Source organism: Maylandia zebra, linkage group LG22 (assembly GCF_041146795.1).
Source record: "Maylandia zebra isolate NMK-2024a linkage group LG22, Mzebra_GT3a, whole genome shotgun sequence".
NCBI lineage: Eukaryota > Metazoa > Chordata > Actinopteri > Cichliformes > Cichlidae > Maylandia > Maylandia zebra.
This window is the reverse complement of record NC_135187.1, coordinates 3,206,261-3,225,570: the sequence shown is the minus strand read 5'-3', so window position 1 is coordinate 3,225,570 and position 19,310 is coordinate 3,206,261. Positions and strand designations below refer to the sequence as shown.

The 19,310-nt window shown below is 43.0% G+C and overlaps 1 protein-coding gene across 1 annotated transcript; it reads left to right on the top strand.

Annotated features, from left to right (window-relative positions):
- Positions 1–619: 619 nt before the first annotated feature.
- LOC112430271 (immunoglobulin kappa light chain-like) lies at positions 620–19,075 on the top strand. The gene is made up of 5 exons (XM_076879481.1): positions 620–748; positions 856–1,161; positions 16,399–16,406; positions 17,913–17,964; positions 18,651–19,075. Exons 1-5 carry the CDS (start codon positions 697–699, stop codon positions 18,974–18,976), a joined length of 744 nt encoding a protein of 247 aa, XP_076735596.1. The 5' UTR covers positions 620–696; the 3' UTR covers positions 18,977–19,075.
- The last annotated feature ends 235 nt before the right edge of the window (positions 19,076–19,310 follow it).

Genomic DNA, 19,310 nt, shown 5'->3' with positions numbered 1-19,310 from the left:
TGTGGAAATGCCTTCTGTTTGACTGTATTTAAAGAGGGCTGCTATTCATCTTTAGAGACACGTATCAGTGCCCCACTGAATGTCGTCTCTCCCTCAACTGCTTGGGAATTAAAAAGGTGTTGGCTCATCGTGTCTGCAGACTTTGTTGATTATATTTCCATGACATTATTCTGCAGTCACAAAGTGAGATATGTCACAACAAAGGAGCGAAAACTGAAAAAGTGTTTGTTTACATTGTTGAGTTAACACCGAATATAAAAGCTTCAGTGCTCTTTGGTACGGATTCTCCAGTTTTTTTATTTAAAAGTTTTATAATTACGATTTTGATTATGTCCCCACATTCGGTGTCAATGATGGTGATGATACTGGAGGATAAACGTGAGCTCTAACACATCTGCTCAAATTTACACAGCTTTCACATCACTTCATTGTAGGGGTCGAGTTTTTCTTTATTTGTTACCTGTATATGAATCTACAGTGTTCAGTTGAGTCACATTCCAAATATGCTGTGAAAAACTCTTTTTAAACGAGTCGTGCTGGAGTCAGTCAGATGATTTCCATAGAGCGGCACTTTGCATCAGCAGCACCATGCTCCAGTGCTCTGGGAGAGTTTATAGTCCTGAGAGTTGAACACTGGATGACTGACAGCTGTCCTTCATCACAACAGAAGCCACAGAAATCCTCCTCATCAAAAACATGACTTTGATCTGCGTCCTCATCTGGACTCTCCTCTGCTGCTGCTTCACAGGTAAAGTCCAGAGAATCAAACTCCTCTCCTCTATCAACATCTGTCCCTCTGAAATGAAGCCCACAAAACCATGAAGCTGCTTTATGTTTTTGTCTCTGTGTCCTCAGAGTCCAGAGGACAGATCACAGTGACTCAGCCTGGAGCAGTGAGCTCTGCTGTGGGAGGAACTGTGAGCATCAAGTGTAGGACCAGTCAGGATGTTTATAACAACAACCATTTAGCCTGGTACCAACAGAAAGATGGAGGAGTTCCGAAACTGCTCATTTATGCTGCTAGCAATCGACAATCAGGGATTCCAGCTCGTTTTACAGGCAGTGGATCAAACTCTGACTTCACTCTGACCATCAGTGGAGTCCAGGCTGAAGATGCAGCAGTTTATTACTGTCAGAGTTTTCACTATCCTAACAGTCAGCGTGTGTTCACACAGTGAAAAACAGTCGTACAAAAACCTCCCTCAGTCAGACTGAACAGAAACTGAAGTGACTGCTGCAGCTGGAAGATACTGCAGAGACTGATACAGTTCACTGAGGACACACACACACACACACACACACACACACACACACACACACACACACACACACAGTGAAAGGCCATTTTTGTTGAAACACTTGTTTCCTGGTTAAGAGCATTGCTTAGAAACTCGTGTTTGGTTTACTTTTCATTTTCTGTTTGGGAAGATTGGGGAACATAAGGACCTGTTTTCTTGTTTTGGCATTGCTCACATCCAAAACAAATAAACTCCTCTATACCAAAAACGAACCTTCTTATCAACTCACATGATCTTGTTGTGCAAATAAAGTCATCCTGTTTTTATTAAGCTGTATATTTTCAAACTTGAACATTGTTAAAATGATTTGGTCGATGCTTCATCTTTCACTTTGTTATTCTCCTGGTCTTTCATTTGTTCAACTGTGATGCTAAAGTTCAAAAAACAAATCCCAGAATTGTTTTCAGTTAAGCTAAGCAGTGGCTTCATGTTCTAATTATCTTTAACATTACAGGGCTCTTGAATAACTTTTTGCCTTGGTTGCACTGGTGCGCCACTTTTTCAACCGCATCGCTTAACACCGCGGTTTTACATGTGCCCTTTTTTGGGGGGAAATTGCTGTCCATACAGACAATATTGATTTGTAAATGATTAACTAACAATCTTGTTCTTGTGCTTAAAGTGCTTTGGCACTCTTTGCCCATAAGAATGCAGAGATGGCACCGGGTGTTATGGCACGCCGTCTTTCTCTCGGTTCTGCAATGTTTGTGTATTATGTTCTTAGTGGTGTCCCTGCTAGCTTTGAAAACCCACTCCCTGTTGGTGTATGAGCGACAGACGCTTTTTAACATCCGTGACTCACTGCTGATGCTCCACAGTGTTAGCGAGCGATCTGGAGGAATCCCGCCGCCGTGCCGGAGGAGCAGCTTCGCCGCGATCGCTGCTCTGCGCTTCCACAGGCCCCGCTGGTTTAGAAACTTATTCCCGTTAACGACAAGGAAGCAAGATGAACAGCAATTTTACTTGCTAGCAAGGGAGGCTGGTTGGAACCAGGCTCTTGGAGCTAAACGCTCCTCACCTGTCTGCTAGCCAGCATCAAGTAAACAGCCTTCCTTGCAGCTTTTTATTCTGAGAACACAAACACCACTCGTTGTAAAACCCCCCTATGGTCACAAAAGGTTAAAACACTGCGTGTGTGTGTGTGTGTGTGTGTGTGTGTGTGTGTGTGTGTGTGTGTGTGTGTGTGTGTGTGTGTGTGTTTGTGCGAGTATGTGAGTGTGTATGTTTGTTTGGTGGTGCGTTTGTGTGACCTCCTGCTTATCAAAAGGGTCATAAAAGCAGGAAGCTTACTAACCAAGAAAACAGAACCCTCACATAGGATGTCCCTATAATGAAACACTACAGCCTCCCCCACCAACAAACAGGCTGGAGAGGTGGTCAGAGACAAAGGAATGTCTTTGACCATGCTGCTTGAACTAAGTCTTACACATTTAAGTAACACAATGACAACATTTAACAATTTGACTCCAACAGTCCCCCCTTTTTGTCAACTTTGTACATAAATTTCCACTTATGCACCCTTGTGTTTGACAGTTCAGTATAGGCTTCATTCACACACAGCTCCTCACATCATTCACTTCCTACTGCTGCAAAAGTTCACAGTTCATACATGTACGAAACGTGCTTAGCAATTATCCTACTTCTCATTCATCTCACACACAGGAAACTACATCCTGCAAGGAAACAAATGAATGTCAACAGTCAAAAACAAGAATCAACGTTCTCAAAAGAATATGCACTACAATCCAAATGTATGCAGACATAGGCATTCAAACACATCAGTTGGTTTTTGGTTTGTCCATGTGGCTTCCAGCTATCTTCAAAGCTGTAGCCTGGTCAACACTCCTCTTTATGACCCCTTTCAAACCCCCAAATCTTCTCACTGTAGACACCCTGTGGGGTGATCGAGTCACCTGGTGAATCATCTGCATTTACAACTCCTCTCCTTTCCTGTTGTCACTGCAGAAAAAGTTTTTTAAAGGAAATTGGATCAAGTTGTTTATGATCTTCTCCCCCCTTTTTAAGTCATGTCCACCCATGGCTCAAAACTCCAACCAACTTATATAAGTGTACATGATGTAAATGTAAACAAAAGAAAGCCCCTTTGACTGTCTGGCTTTTTCTTCATAATGATAGCCATATTAGGACACATAAAGGCAATGGTTATATATCTATATATTTTAGCACAAATGACAATGTAAAAAATATCAATCCTAACAATGTCCATGTGTCAAAGTAACTGAGAATAAAAAACAGAAAACATGAAGGAGATATTCCTGGCCTGGCTTTTTATAGCAGATAATCTTAAAAATATTCTGCAATTTTGCATAATTTTAAAAAGTTTACATTTCTTCAGTATTGAACAGCAGAAAATAGGCTTTCTTGTCCGAGGTCATTGAAGTAAAAGAAAAAAAGAAAAAAACACAGAGGCTGACAGAGCTGCAAACAACGGTAGACTGGTGGGTAATAAGCGAAGGAATAATGCAGAAAACAGAGATTTGAGACGGGAAACTGTTCTTGAAGTACAGAGAGAGAGAGAGCTGTGCATGAAGTGCGATTTTTATCTTGGTGTAAACAAAACAGTAAAGTAAGAGGGAATTCATGACGATGTTTATCAGATGTGAATAGTTTGTTGCTTCTTTTGCTGCTGGTTCAGTCAATTTTGCTTGGAGAGAGACAAAACCTGCAGCTCAGAATCAGCACAAAAAAGACGTAAACAGCGCGGACCCGACGCATCAGAATCAGTGAGCTGTCGGCTTTCAGCCCGATGGCGTGTCCGTCTACGTGCCGTCGTGTGAGAAAGCAGAGAAAGCTGATTCTGATGCGTCGGGTCCCGCTGTGTGTTTACGCTGTGTGTCTTTGTGTGGAATCCGTTTACCTGCTCTCATTTACTGTTTGGTGGTTGATAAAATACTTTTGTGATCTTTAACCTGAGATTCCGGTGTTTCTGGGAAAATAGATTTATGTTTAAAACTCGATTTAGGATTTAATGAATCAATGTCGCTTTATTCAAGCTACTCACCTCTCTCTATCTGCCTGTACTTTCAAACGTACAGACGGACTACATGAATATCTGAACTACGACCAATCAGAGAGGTCCCACCCCTGATTATCTCTGATTGGTTTAGACCACGATAGGAGCATAATGTGTGTCGGTTGTTGACCACAGGGAGAGTTTCAGAGTTGCAGAGAGTATTTTATTTATTTATTTTTTACTCGAATAGTTGGTCGTACCGCTGCGACTTGAGATTATTTTTAATTGCACTTGCGACCAAATTGGTTGCACTCTACAGCCCTGCATTACATTCAATTTTTCTAACTTAGCTTTGCTCCAGTGGTAATTAGAGTGAAAGGACTTGAAAATCAAAGTTTTACTCGTCTCTGTAAAACAAATTATTCATACCACCTTTACTTAACAGGAGCTTTACTGTGATAGTTTTAATACATTCTTCTATATTTAGTATGGTTTTAATATTTTCGTATTTTAAATTACGCAGGATATATGATAAAACAATAATTTACTTGCAAAGAGTTTTAATTTCTACACAAATACTTTCATTATGTGGAAAAAAAGTATTTGAGATGGAATTGTTTTATTTGATCTGAGAACAAAAAGAAATTGTTCATTGTTAATATATTTACATCATATAAACAATATACAGGTACATTTATCAAAGAAAGTAAGAGAGAAAAAAATACTACAGACGGGCATCTGAGGGTGAGGGGAGCGTGCCAAGCTCCAATCGACAGCACAGAGGGAGTTCAATGATGGCATCATGATTCTGTGAGCAGCACAGAAACCAGAAGCTAGGGTGGTGATGGGGAATGACCGACGGCAATTTCCTATGAACATCACCTAATGCTGTGTCACTGTGCTAAGCATACTTTGACAATCTGAAGAGGGTCTTCCTTTGTGTCATTGTTGTTGTCATTTGCATCATGACCACTTCTACAAGACTGCTAAAGTGATTCAACAGGTGGGATCATAACAGCAGTAAAACAACTGGATCCAATACCCTTTCCGAGAAAGGTTTTCTGCAGAGATAAAAAGGACAATAGAGGAGTCATAAGTATTCCCCCCACAGGAAGAATACCTGAAGTGAGGTGATGAGGGTTGATAGAGGCCATAAAAAAGGGCTCTATCATATAATCATATATGCTTAGAGGTATCAATTGTATAATGATAGAGGTCTGATCCTTGGTAGTCTGCAAAGACTCTTCCAGAGTGTTCTGGCATGCACACACATCCTAAGGTCATGAGTGAGGTCGTACCTTCTTTAAATAGTATGGGAGGACACCTACTCTGTATCTGTTTAAGTATAAGAGCCTTTTGTTTAGGTGGACCGCTGGACTCCATTGCAAATAAATCGATCGATCACTGACTGTCTCGTTTTCTTCATGATGAATTAGTTTCTAAACCAGCGGGGCTTGTGGAAACACAGACCCAACAACACCCAGGTAGAAGACGAGTATTAATAACTGACTGCACACTTATTTCCACACTGTCATCCTCGAGTAGGTGAGAGGGAATGAAGTCTTGCCCCAAAGACATTTTGTAGGTTTGGTGGCTCCTTAGAGTACGAGCACCTGGATGACTGAGAACCTTCACAGATCTATTTTCAAGCTGAGCTCAAAGGTCATAGCCAAGCTTTTTTCAATACACAGCTCAGCTTTCTTTATCATAATCGTACACATCATGGTTTTGGGAGCTTCATTTCAGAGAAATAATTTTTGCAAGATGAGAGATTGTTTCCCGAGACTTTCTCCAACTTTTCCTTGCTGTGCAAAAAATGATGGTATTTGTTTAAGAGATCTACAGTGTGTGTGTGTGTGTGTGTGTGTGTCCTCAGTGAACTGTATCAGTCTCTGCAGTATCTTCCAGCTGCAGCAGTCACTTCACTTTCTGTTCAGTCTGACTGAGGGAGGTTTTTGTACGACTGTTTTTCACTGTGTGCTCACCCACAGACTGTTAGGATAGTGCCAACACATACAGTAATAAACTGCTGCATCTTCAGCCTGGACTCCACTGATGGTCAGAGTGAAGTCAGAGTTTGATCCACTGCCTGTAAAACGAGCTGGAATCCCTGATACTCGAGTGGTAGCAACATAAATGAGCAGTTTAGGAACTCCTCCATCACCCTGTTGGTACCAGGCTAAAATATGGTTGTTGCTATGAACATAAACATCCTGACTGGTCGTACACTTGATGCTCACAGATCCTCCCACAGCAGAGCTCACTGCTCCAGGCTGAGTCACTGTGATCTGTCCTCTGGACTCTGAGGATACAGAGACAAAAACATAAAGCAGCTTCATGGTTTTGTGGGCTTCATTTCAGAGGGACAGATGTTGATAGAGGAGAGGAGTTTGATTCTCTGGACTTTACCTGTGAAGCAGCAGCAGAGGAGAGTCCAGATGAGGACGCAGATCAAAGTCATGTTTTTGATGAGGAGGATTTCTGTGGCTTCTGTTGTGATGAAGGACAGCTGTCAGTCATCCAGTGTTCAACTCTCAGGACTATAAACTCTCCCAGAGCACTGGAGCATGGTGCTGCTGATGCAAAGTGCCTTTCTATGGAAATGATCTGACTGACTTCAACAGGATTACATCGCGAGCAGTCATCACATTGTGAATTCACAGGTGTCATTCCGATCAGTCAACATGGTTTGAGAGTCATTTGTAAAATCATCTAAATGATATGAGTCATACTTATTCAGAAAAGTATATTTTAACATCCCCTGGTCTAGTTTTGTTTTGGTTGCTGTGGCTCTAAGTCAGCACAGACTTGTATCAGTCAAATAATGCTGTTTAGTAATGGATCGATCAAATTAACATTTTACTGAAATTCAAAGTAAGTTCTCTAAATTTGGTCCTGTATTGGAGCAGATAACATGTGGACGTCTGTGCCACAAGGATACTCCTTTTTTTATTTATTTAATTTCAGAGGCTCAAAAATAACTGAGCAATTGTCTTCAAGCCATTTCATCAACAGATAAAGCCTGTCCTGTCATTTTTCTAAGACAAATTAAACAGATGAGTTGATTTCAAATTATCTGATTGCATTTATTGGTTGTTAATTAGATCCCTGCATATGAGGTCAAATGAACTATCAAAATCACCAACCCCCCCTCTGTCCCCTTCCGGCTGCCTCTGCCTCAATTTTATCCCACAACTTAGACATTCACATTATTCACACTCTCATTACACATACATATAGGATCTTGGGGGTGGGCACAATCACGGAGTCCATATTACCATCAGGGTGTACACCTCACCCCTGGCGTCGTTGCCCACCTCTCCATTTTAAATACACTTAGACATTGAGGGCTATCAGGAGGGACTATGCGCTTACCTGCTGCTCTCTGGCAGGTAGCTCCATGCCCTCCTGGGTTTTAATTGCACCTTAGAACACACATGCATCAACACTACAATGAGCGGGTGGAGGGAGGTTTGGAGTCTTCTCCCACCCCCATTCTCTGCGGCCTGCTGGAGCGGGAGGGCTAGGAGGAGTTGGCCGTCCGACTGCGGTCTGGAGTGTGGGGCCTCCCTGCTGCTACGGAGTCGGGGTGGTCTGCCTCTCCCCACCGCAGGGAAAAGGGTAACACCACCTGGGTCTGGGTGCAGTTCCCCCCTCCAGGGGCAAGGGTACCTAGACCCGGTTTGTAGAGTACGCTTGGGGAGTGTGATCGTGTGTACAGCGTCTCTTTATGTCTGTCTCCACGTTGGTTGAGTGTGGAGTGAGTGCATATGAGAGCATGAGGGTGGGAATGGATGTTTGTGTCTGTGTGTGCCTGTATGTCTGTGTCTATATGTCAGGCTGGGTATCAGACACCACCTCTCTGGGGACATCTCAGGCCCTCCAAGGTTTGGAGGCCTATCTCCACCCACCACCACTTCCCCTGCCGGTGGCGGACTCCCTCAGGTGTCGGTGCGTTGGTGGTTCTTTGTGTCTGGGGGTGGGCGTCCAGGTACACACCGGCTCACTCCTTGGCGGCCGCTTATCGGGGCCTGGAGCCTGGGGCTCGCTCGGGCCACTTCGGAGGTGGGGTGCCCCCGGCCTCTCGGCCTGGGGCTCGGTCACTCAGGCACAGCTGGCTGCCGGCGGAGCTCACGGGCGCGTCACTGCAACTCCCCCTGGCTTCTGCTCCGCGGCTGCTGAGTGAACCCTCATCTGGGACTCTCCTCAGCTCTTGCTGGGACAGTGGCGCGGCTGCCCCTCTGTTGGTCTTCCATGGTCTCTTGTGTTCTGGGGGCCTCTGGATGTCTGGAGTTTTGATCTCCTCCATACCTGCTTCATACCCTGGAGGACGGGGCTGTGGCCCCCCCACACTCCCTAGCAGATCGTTACATGGAGAAACCTTTGGAATACAAGCACGCTGATCCACACAGGTATGCACACGGGTGTTCACTGCTCGTAGACTTAAATTACACCTTTCTTGGCTACTACTTCGAAGCACATCTGTCCTGCGTGCTGCACAACAACATTGAATATTTAGTATTTACTGCTGTTTACACTTAGCTAGATTAATGCGATGGTGTTGTGTTTAGTATGTTGCTTTGTTTTTTTTGTTTTTTTTTGTCTTCTATTCTTCTCTCAACAGGTGATCCAGGAGATTTTTATTTTTTTTCTCCCCCCCTTTCTCACTGTCCCTCTCCCCTTCTGTTTTTCCTTTCCTTCCTCTTTCTTTCTCCCTTTCCTATCCCTCACTGATGTCTGTCCCGTCTGTAACATCTGAAAATAAAATATAATAAATAATAAAAACAAAGATCGACCAAATGGACCAATACGGCAATGCCACGAAGATCCATTTGGCAAAGTAAATCCATTGGGTATCCTTGTTGGTCTTCAGACAACAATTCTGATGGCTAAAGAACCAAATGGGACAGGCAAAAAAAAAAAAAAAAAAAAAAAAAACCAAATCAACAACCTGGTTCATTTTTAAAAGGAATGATTGTATTGGCCAGCACAACAAAAATAAGGCCTAAAAGACCACAGAAGAAAGCTGAAACGAATGAGGACAGAATTCATAGTTTAAGGAAAAAAACTCTACCACAGCTTAATTTTGAGTACTTTACACGTCATATTCATTAGTCTAAAATACTCTCTAAGGGGAAAATGGACTGGTTTTTCTATAGTGCTTTTCTGCTCATTCACCCATAAAGAAATACAAGAACAATTTGTATGCTTTTCCTACTGGAATGCTTTCTATACAACATTCAAACACATTTAGACTGAGATGGATGCATTGGATGGATGCTTCTGAGCTACAGTAGCCCCAGGTGGCTGTATCATAGTCTAAGTCTACTACCAAGAGATCAAGAGTCATCTTCATGAAAGGAAACTCTTACCAGTTACAAACTGCTGGTTACACTCAAGAACTGGAAGACTGGATTTGTCAGGATGAGGTCGTGGACGAAAGAAGGAGGACCCAAACGCTGGACTCACAGGTAGGTGAAGCTTGGTGTTTTATTGTCAACGGAGTGAACAAACAGAACAGAAGTAGGAAACGGCTGGCCGGCTGGACGACTGACTGAGTGGATGAATGAAAGACTGACTGACAACTGACCGGCTGACCTGACGGAACTGAACAGAGGACAACCTAACAGCGGCGAGAACAACATCACAATAACATCAATGACACGACATTGGACTGGTTGAACTGAGGGACATAAATACACAGGCTGAGTGATGAGAGATTAGAACCTGGTGAGTACACAGCTGAACATAATGAACTAATGATAAACGGGAAGAGGACGGAACATAATGCACATGGACCAAGGCTAACACAATAAAACAGGAAGTGGAACAGGCAGAAGATAAACAGTGAACGTGAACTGAAAATACTGGGTCACCGACCCAGGAACCCTGACAGGATTAGACTTTGCCAGAAAAACACAGAAAAATCAGGAACAGTTCCAAGATGAAATTTTATCAGCATAATTAGAAAAGAAAATGATGAAGAAGGAAAACTGATCTGAAGCATATCACATCATCTGTCAAAGATTTTGGAGCCAATGTTACTCATTGGAGTAGTTGGAAAGTCATTGGACAGCACTTCACAGTGCAAATAGATAATGACCCAAAGAACACTGACAACCCAAGACTTTCTCAGGTGAAGAAATGGTCAAGTCACCTTTTTTTGGTCTCCTATTATTAAATAGCCACAAGGCTCAAAATGTGGGTTTAGTGTAAGGGATACAGTTAATTTAAGATTTAAGCTAGGTGTTAGAGTTCAGGATTCATTTTTAAGGTTAGGGTAAGAGGCTGGGGAAAGCATTATGTCAACTAGATGTCCTCACTAAGGTATAAAAAGCATTTATTTGTGTGTGTGTGTGTGTGTGTGTGTGTGTGTGTGCGTGTGTGTGTGTGTGTGTGTGTGTGTGTGTGTGTGTGTGTCCTCAGTGAACTGTATCAGTCTCTGCAGTATCTTCCAGCTGCAGCAGTCACTTCAGTTTCTGTTCAGTCTGACTGAGGGAGGTTTTTGTACGATTGTTTTTCACTGTGTGAACACATCCTGATTGTTAGGATAGTGAAAACTCTGACAGTAATAAACTGCTGCATCTTCAGCCTGGACTCCACTGATGGTCAGAGTGAAGTCAGAGTTTGATCCACTGCCTGTAAAACGAGCTGGAATCCCTGATATTCGCTCATATGCACGCTTAATGAGCAGTTTGGGAACGTCTCCATCACCCTGTTGGTACCAGGCTAAAATATGGTTGTTGCTATGAACATAAACATCCTGACTGGTCGTACACTTGATGCTCACAGATCCTCCCACAGCAGAGCTCACTGCTCCAGGCTGAGTCACTGTGATCTGTCCTCTGGACTCTGAGGATACAGAGACAAAAACATAAAGCAGCTTCATGGTTTTGTGGGCTTCATTTCAGAGGGACAGATGTTGATAGAGGAGAGGAGTTTGATTCTCTGGACTTTACCTGTGAAGCAGCAGCAGAGGAGAGTCCAGATGAGGACGCAGATCAAAGTCATGTTTTTGATGAGGAGGATTTCTGTGGCTTCTGTTGTGATGAAGGACAGCTGTCAGTCATCCAGTGTTCAACTCTCAGGACTATAAACTCTCCCAGAGCACTGGAGCATGGTGCTGCTGATGCAAAGTGCCTTTCTATGGAAATGATCTGACTGACTTCAACAGGATTACATCGCGAGCAGTCATCACATTGTGAATTCACAGGTGTCATTCCGATCAGTCAACATGGTTTGAGAGTCATTTGTAAAATCATCTAAATGATATGAGTCATACTTATTCAGAAAAGTATATTTTAACATCCCCTGGTCTAGTTTTGTTTTGGTTGCTGTGGCTCTAAGTCAGCACAGACTTGGATCAGTCAAATAATGCTGTTTAGTAATGGATCGATCAAATTAACATTTTACTGAAATTCAAAGTAAGTTCTCTAAATTTGGTCCTGTATTGGAGCAGATAACATGTGGACGTCTGTGCCACAAGGATACTCCTTTTTTTATTTATTTAATTTCAGAGGCTCAAAAATAACTGAGCAATTGTCTTCAAGCCATTTCATCAACAGATAAAGCCTGTCCTGTCATTTTTCTAAGACAAATTAAACAGATGAGTTGATTTCAAATTATCTGATTGCATTTATTGGTTGTTAATTAGATCCCTGCATATGAGGTCAAATGAACTATCAAAATCACCAACCCCCCCTCTGTCCCCTTCCGGCTGCCTCTGCCTCAATTTTATCCCACAACTTAGACATTCACATTATTCACACTCTCATTACACATACATATAGGATCTTGGGGGTGGGCACAATCACGGAGTCCAAATTACCATCAGGGTGTACACCTCACCCCTGGCGTCGTTGCCCACCTCTCAATTTTAAATACACTTAGACATTGAGGGCTATCAGGAGGGACTATGCGCTTACCTGCTGCTCTCTGGCAGGTAGCTCCATGCCCTCCTGGGTTTTAATTGCACCTTAGAACACACATGCATCAACACTACAATGAGCGGGTGGAGGGAGGTTTGGAGTCTTCTCCCACCCCCATTCTCTGCGGCCTGCTGGAGCGGGAGGGCTAGGAGGAGTTGGCCGTCCGACTGCGGTCTGGAGTGTGGGGCCTCCCTGCTGCTACGGAGTCGGGGTGGTCTGCCTCTCCCCACCGCAGGGAAAAGGGTAACACCACCTGGGTCTGGGTGCAGTTCCCCCCTCCAGGGGCAAGGGTACCTAGACCCGGTTTGTAGAGTACGCTTGGGGAGTGTGATCGTGTGTACAGCGTCTCTTTATGTCTGTCTCCACGTTGGTTGAGTGTGGAGTAAGTGCATATGAGAGCATGAGGGTGGGAATGGATGTCTGTGTCTATATGTCAGGTTGGGTATCAGACACCACCTCTCTGGGGACACCTCAGGCCCTCCAAGGTTTGGAGGCCTATCTCCACCCACCACCACTTCCCCTGCCGGTGGCGGACTCCCTCAGGTGTCGGTGCGTTGGTGGTTCTTTGTGTCTGGGGGTGGGCGTCCAGGTACACACCGGCTCACTCCTTGGCGGCCGCTTATCGGGGCCTGGAGCCTGGGGCTCGCTCGGGCCACTTCGGAGGTGGGGTGCCCCCGGCCTCTCGGCCTGGGGCTCGGTCACTCAGGCACAGCTGGCTGCCGGCGGAGCTCACGGGCACGTCACTGCAACTCCCCCTGGCTTCTGCTCCGCGGCTGCTGAGTGAACCCTCATCTGGGACTCTCCTCAGCTCTTGCTGGGACAGTGGCGCGACTGCCCCTCTGTTGGTCTTCCATGGTCTCTTGTGTTCTGGGGGCCTCTGGATGTCTGGAGTTTTGATCTCCTCCATACCTGCTTCATTCCCTGGAGGACGGGGCTGTGCCCCCCCCCCCCACACTCCCTAGCAGATCGTTACATGGAGAAACCTTTGGAATACAAGCATGCTGATCCACACAGGTATGCACACGGGTGTTCACTGCTCGTAGACTTAAATTACACCTTTCTTGGCTACTACTTCGAAGCACATCTGTCCTGCGTGCTGCACAACAACATTGAATATTTAGTATTTACTGCTGTTTACACTTAGCTAGATTAATGCGATGGTGTTGTGTTTAGTATGTTGCTTTGTTTTTTTTGTTTTTTTTTTGTCTTCTATTCTTCTCTCAACAGGTGATCCAGGAGATTTTTATTTTTTTTCTCCCCCCCTTTCTCACTGTCCCTCTCCCCTTCTGTTTTTCCTTTCCTTCCTCTTTCTTTCTCCCTTTCCTATCCCTCACTGATGTCTGTCCCGTCTGTAACATCTGAAAATAAAATATAATAAATAATAAAAACAAAGATCGACCAAATGGACCAATACGGCAATGCCACGAAGATCCATTTGGCAAAGTAAATCCATTGGGTATCCTTGTTGGTCTTCAGACAACAATTCTGATGGCTAAAGAACCAAATGGGACAGGCAAAAAAAAAAAAAAAAAAAAAAAACCAAATCAACAACCTGGTTCATTTTTAAAAGGAATGATTGTATTGGCCAGCACAACAACAATAAGGCCTAAAAGACCACAGAAGAAAGCTGAAACGAATGAGGACAGAATTCATAGTTTAAGGGAAAAAACTCTACCACAGCTTAATTTTGAGTACTTTACACGTCATATTCATTAGTCTAAAATACTCTCTAAGGGGGAAATGGACTGGTTTTTCTATAGTGCTTTTCTGCTCATTCACCCATAAAGAAATACAAGAACATTTTTGTATGCTTTTCCTACTGGAATGCTTTCTATACAACATTCAAACACATTTAGACTGAGATGGATGCATTGGATGGATGCTTCTGAGCTACAGTAGCCCCAGGTGGCTGTATCATAGTCTAAGTCTACTACCAAGAGATCAAGAGTCATCTTCATGAAAGGAAACTCTTACCAGTTACAAACTGCTGGTTACACTCAAGAACTGGAAGACTGGATTAGACTTTGCCAGAAAAACACAGAACAATCAGGAACAGTTCCAAGATGAAGTTTTATCAGCATAATTAGAAAAGAAAATGATGAAGAAGGAAAACTGATCTGAAGCATATCACATCATCTGTCAAAGATGTTGGAGCCAATGTTACTCATTGGAGTAGTTGGAAAGTCATTGGACAGCACTTCACAGTGCAAATAGATAATGACCCAAAGAACACTGACAACCCAAGACTTTCTCAGGTGAAGAAATGGTCAAGTCACCTTTTTTTTTGGTCTCCTATTATTAAATAGCCACAAGGCTCAAAATGTGGGTTTAGTGTAAGGGATACAGTTAATTTAAGATTTCAGCTAGGTGTTAGAGTTCAGGATTCATTTTTAAGGTTAGGGTAAGAGGCTGGGGAAAGCATTATGTCAACTAGATGTCCTCACTAAGGTATAAAAAGCATTTATTTGTGTGTGTGTGTGTGTGTGTGTGTGTGTGTGTGTGTGTGTCCTCAGTGAACTGTATCAGTCTCTGCAGTATCTTCCAGCTGCAGCAGTCACTTCAGTTTCTGTTCAGTCTGACTGAGGGAGGTTTTTGTACGATTGTTTTTCACTGTGTGAACACATCCTGATTGTTAGGATAGTGAAAACTCTGACAGTAATAAACTGCTGCATCTTCAGCCTGGACTCCACTGATGATCAGACTGAAGTCAGAGTTTGATCCACTGCCTGTAAAACGATCTGGAATCCCTGATATTCGCTCATATGCACGCTTAATGAGCAGTTTGGGAATGTCTCCATCAACCTGTTGGTACCAGGCTAAAATATGGTTGTTGCTATGAACATAAACATCCTGACTGGTCGTACACTTGATGCTCACAGTTGCTCCCACAGCAGAGCTCACTGCTCCAGGCTGAGTCACTGTGATCTGTCCTCTGGACTCTGAGGACACAGAGACAAAAACATAAAGCAGCTTCATGGTTTTGTGGGCTTCATTTCAGAGGGACAGATGTTGATAGAGGAGAGGAGTTTGATTCTCTGGACTTTACCTGTGAAGCAGCAGCAGAGGAGAGTCCAGATGAGGACGCAGATCAAAGTCATGTTTTTGATGAGGAGGATTTCTGTGGCTTCTGTTGTGATGAAGGACAGCTGTCAGTCATCCAGTGTTCAACTCTCAGGACTATAAACTCTCCCAGAGCACTGGAGCATGGTGCTGCTGATGCAAAGTGCCTCTCTATGGAAATCATGGAAATGCCCTTGTCCATTATAAAAGGTTTACTCTGTGTTCAAGAATCAGTGATTTGGTATTTCTGTCTGCTTTAATTTCATCTTTTTTTTCCTCTTTCTCTTTTTAATTAATCCATTGAGTTATTCATAAACTCAACAATTTGTGTTTTGTTGATTATTTTTAAAAGCATTTTTTTAAAGTTTTACATTGTGCATCTTATGCTGAGCAAGCTTTGGTTGTGAGGATTGGGCAGGCTATTCTGTGACGTACTTAAAATCTGGTAATACAGTTGGTAAATATTTGCACAAAGAAAAGTCATCATTTCTTCATCGTGCTCTGTACTACACTATAAAGATTACAGCTTAAAAACATAAGCAGCACATCGTCAGAACTTATACTGAATCTTTGCACCAGACCATGTGTGTTTCTCATGGCCGTTGATCAGTGGCTGTTGATTAATGGTTATGAGAATTTGCATATTAATGATCAAGGAACTGACCTCCCAGCCCATTGTTCCTTCAGTGGGCTGGTTTCAGTCATTATGCAAATGTACTGTTTCTAAGGTTGGAGAAACCTGCAGTCAGCTGAGACTGAAGAAGTCACCTGGATGAGTGACGAAACGTTTCTCCCCCTGAAAACGCTGCGTCCAGATGAACAGAATCAACCTTGTGGGTTTTACTTACCTGGATGATTGAGCGTGCATCAAGACACCATGTGCGTTAGTGCCTAATTATGAATAATATTACTCAGATATTGATCAGTGACAAACAACAAAAGGCTACGAATGTCTGTGGATGAGGCATGTTTTATGAAGAGCTTTGTCTATGTTTATATGTCTGGTTGGGTCTTAGACTCCATTTCACCGCCCCCCCACACACACCCGTCTGGGGCTCTCCCCAGCTTGTTTCTAGGAGGGAGGCGGCTGTCCCTCCAGTGGTCCTGCTTGGGCTCTTGTGCTCTGGGGGGAATCTAGATGTCTGGGTCCTGGATGTCCTCCGTGCTTGCTCCATGTCCTGGGGGGCAGTGCTATGGCTCCCCACAATTACTATTAGATAGTGTGACCAGGAGATATTTTATTTTGTATTCTTATGATCACAGTTATAATCAGAAGTATCAATCATTAATCATTTACCATTGTTGAACCAGTTGACAGAATAATCTTTGGACCATATCTATGTTAACATTAATCTACACAGATTATCAGTACTTTAATCAGTCTATTGTTGTTCTGTACTATTCATGTTATTTGCTTAAAGCTGTTTCACAGTTCTGTAATCACTCAGAAGCCTGTGGGGCCTGCTGGACCCTGCCTTGGTTCTATGTTCAGTTCTGCACGTACACTGGCCTTGAAAGTACATGCACGCTCTTATATAACACATGCATGTGTACACACACACTTAGTAAGAATAGGACAGTTTTCTGATAGATATACTTTCACAATAGACACGAATAGATATACACACAACACACACTGGTTTTCTCTGAGTGCTGGGCTGAGTGGAAACATCTGGAGGCCTTATAAGGAGAACTTGTGGAGTGAGGGGAACTTCCTGAGTTCTGAGAACTGACTGATACGTATCATGTGACTTGACGTCATCATTGTAATAAAAGCTTTGTGAGATGCTTGCTCGGGGGAGATCGGCTCTAAAAGGCTTGTGATGCTCATCTTCCCCATATGTACATATGTATAATAAAATCACTATTCTGACATCTACTGAGACCATGCAGTCGTTTGTCTTTTCCTCAAATTCGAACTACTGACAATAGTTACATGGAGAAACCTTTTGGAAACAAGCGCACTCACGCACACAGGTGTGCACAGACACTCACCGTCTTCCTTGGATGCTGCCTCTAAGCATATCGTCTGCTGTCGGTCTTTTGTGCTGCTCAGTAGCATTCAGTCTTTATTATTTACTCTTACTTATGCTCATCTAGGTTGTTGCTGTGGTCTCCCTACTGTGTTGTTCTCTTTTTGCTTGTTTTCTTCTTTTTCTTCCAGCAGGTGATCTCATGGGTTTTCATTGTCTTTTCTCACTGTCCCTCTTCCCCTCTGTTTTTCTTTCCCTCTCCTTTTCTTAAACTTCTCTTATCTGTCTTTCTCTTTACGATCCCCCGGTTATATCTGTTCCAATTGTAATCATTTAAAAAAATTAAAAAATTAAAAAATAATGAAGATCAATCAAGTGGACCAGTATGGCACTGATTCACTTGAGAAAATAAATCTGTTGAGAATTTTTCTTGGCCTTCAGACAATAATTCTGATTGCTTCAGTGCCGAACGGGACAGGACAAAAAAATGTGATCGTCCAAAAGCTCATGGATTGAACTGTATTTAAACTAACATTGTATGATGATATTTGAAGAAGTCACATCAGCTGAGTCATGGCTGCTGTGCAAACAGTGAATGATTTAGTTGAGTTTGTTTGTTTCAGAGTCAGAGAGCCGCGTCTCTCTACAGTCAGAGGTTTTTGTACGACGCCTCAATGAGTTTGTATCACTGTGGTACACGTTCGGTGGAGGAACCAGACTGGATGTTGGACGTAAGTTTATTCTGGTTTACTATCAAATACTGTCTTTTTATTAAAGTGCATTTAACAATTTCTCTTCTGATTTTAAGAGAAAAGCACGTAGCTTTACAATAAGTTTGATGCTGGAATTTTTTATCATCCTCTTGTGTCGTGGAGGATAATTCAGATCTGCTCTGTCAAAATATTATGTCTACATTTCAGTCAAATTAAAACTGAAAAAAAAAATCTAACAATAATATAAAGAAGAAGAACTTTCAAGTATTGTTTGAAATTACTTTGAGTTTATGTGAATTTTAAAAATTGTTTTAGATATACAGGAAGTGGATTTCGTTTCGCTGAATTAATTAATTTATTCTATTTATTTGTTTCCAGTTAATATTAATGTCAGTCATGTACAATATTGATGATTTTAAACTTGTTTTGTAAATGTTTCCACATCTGCTTCTTTTATTTCCAGTGTAGTTTGAACATATTTCAGCTCAAACTGTGTGATGATTCTCTCTGTGCTGATATGCATGAGAGGTTTCTTAAAGGGAAGTGAAACAATGTGTGAGTGAATGACTGGTGGAGCAGAAAAAACACCTGACAGAAACTTCTTAACGGAGAAAATCAGCTCTTACAGTAAAGGTGTCCGACTGTCTGTGGTTTGATTGACAGCTGTGTGCTCCCTGTGCTCTAAGCTGATTGGTGTCTCCTAGGTGATGCCCGTCCCGTCCTGACAGTGTTGCCCCCCTCCAGTGAGGAGCTACAGCAGGGGACTGCAACAATCACATGTCTGGCCAACAAGGGCTTCCCCTCAGACTGGAGTCTGTCCTGGAAGGTGGATGGCAGTGGCAGCATCAGCTGGGAGGAGAGCAGGAGCCCCGTGGTGCTGCAGAACGACGGCCTCTACAGCTGGAGCAGCACCCTGAGGCTCCCTGCAGACCGCTGGATGAAGGTGGGCTCTGTGACCTGTGAGGCCACCCAGGGCTGCCAGGCTCTGGTCTCAGAGCCACTGAGGAGAGACCAGTGTCCCCAGTCCTGACCTGACTCAACCTGATACTGGTTTAATGCTCTCATTCTCAACTCTGTAACTGTCTCTCCATCTTTCTTTTTGAAGAACAAATAAAGACTAAAACTGTTATTTTCTTTCTCATAATGACAACATTCATGTTTTAGGTAATAAAGATGTTTTGCAACGTGAATTTTGGTTGAATCAGACATTTAATTTTATTCAAATCTACAAACCTGCACTTGATGAATATATGTTTCATTTAGAAGAATTCAGACCAACTCTGCGCTCCAACATGATGTCTTTATTTTACACTGGTAAAATAAAACACAGGCTGAAAGAACCATTAAGGAGATCTGCATTTTGG

Excerpts from the sequence above, each read along its gene's own strand:
- LOC112430271 (XM_076879481.1), top strand. The coding sequence starts at position 697 with ATGACTTTGATCTGCGTCCTCATCTGGACTCTCCTCTGCTGCTGCTTC. Across the intron at positions 749-855 it reads CCTCTGCTGCTGCTTCACAG|AGTCCAGAGGACAGATCACA; the intron begins GTAAAGTCCAGA and ends CTGTGTCCTCAG. Across the intron at positions 17,965-18,650 it reads AACCAGACTGGATGTTGGAC|GTGATGCCCGTCCCGTCCTG; the intron begins GTAAGTTTATTC and ends GGTGTCTCCTAG.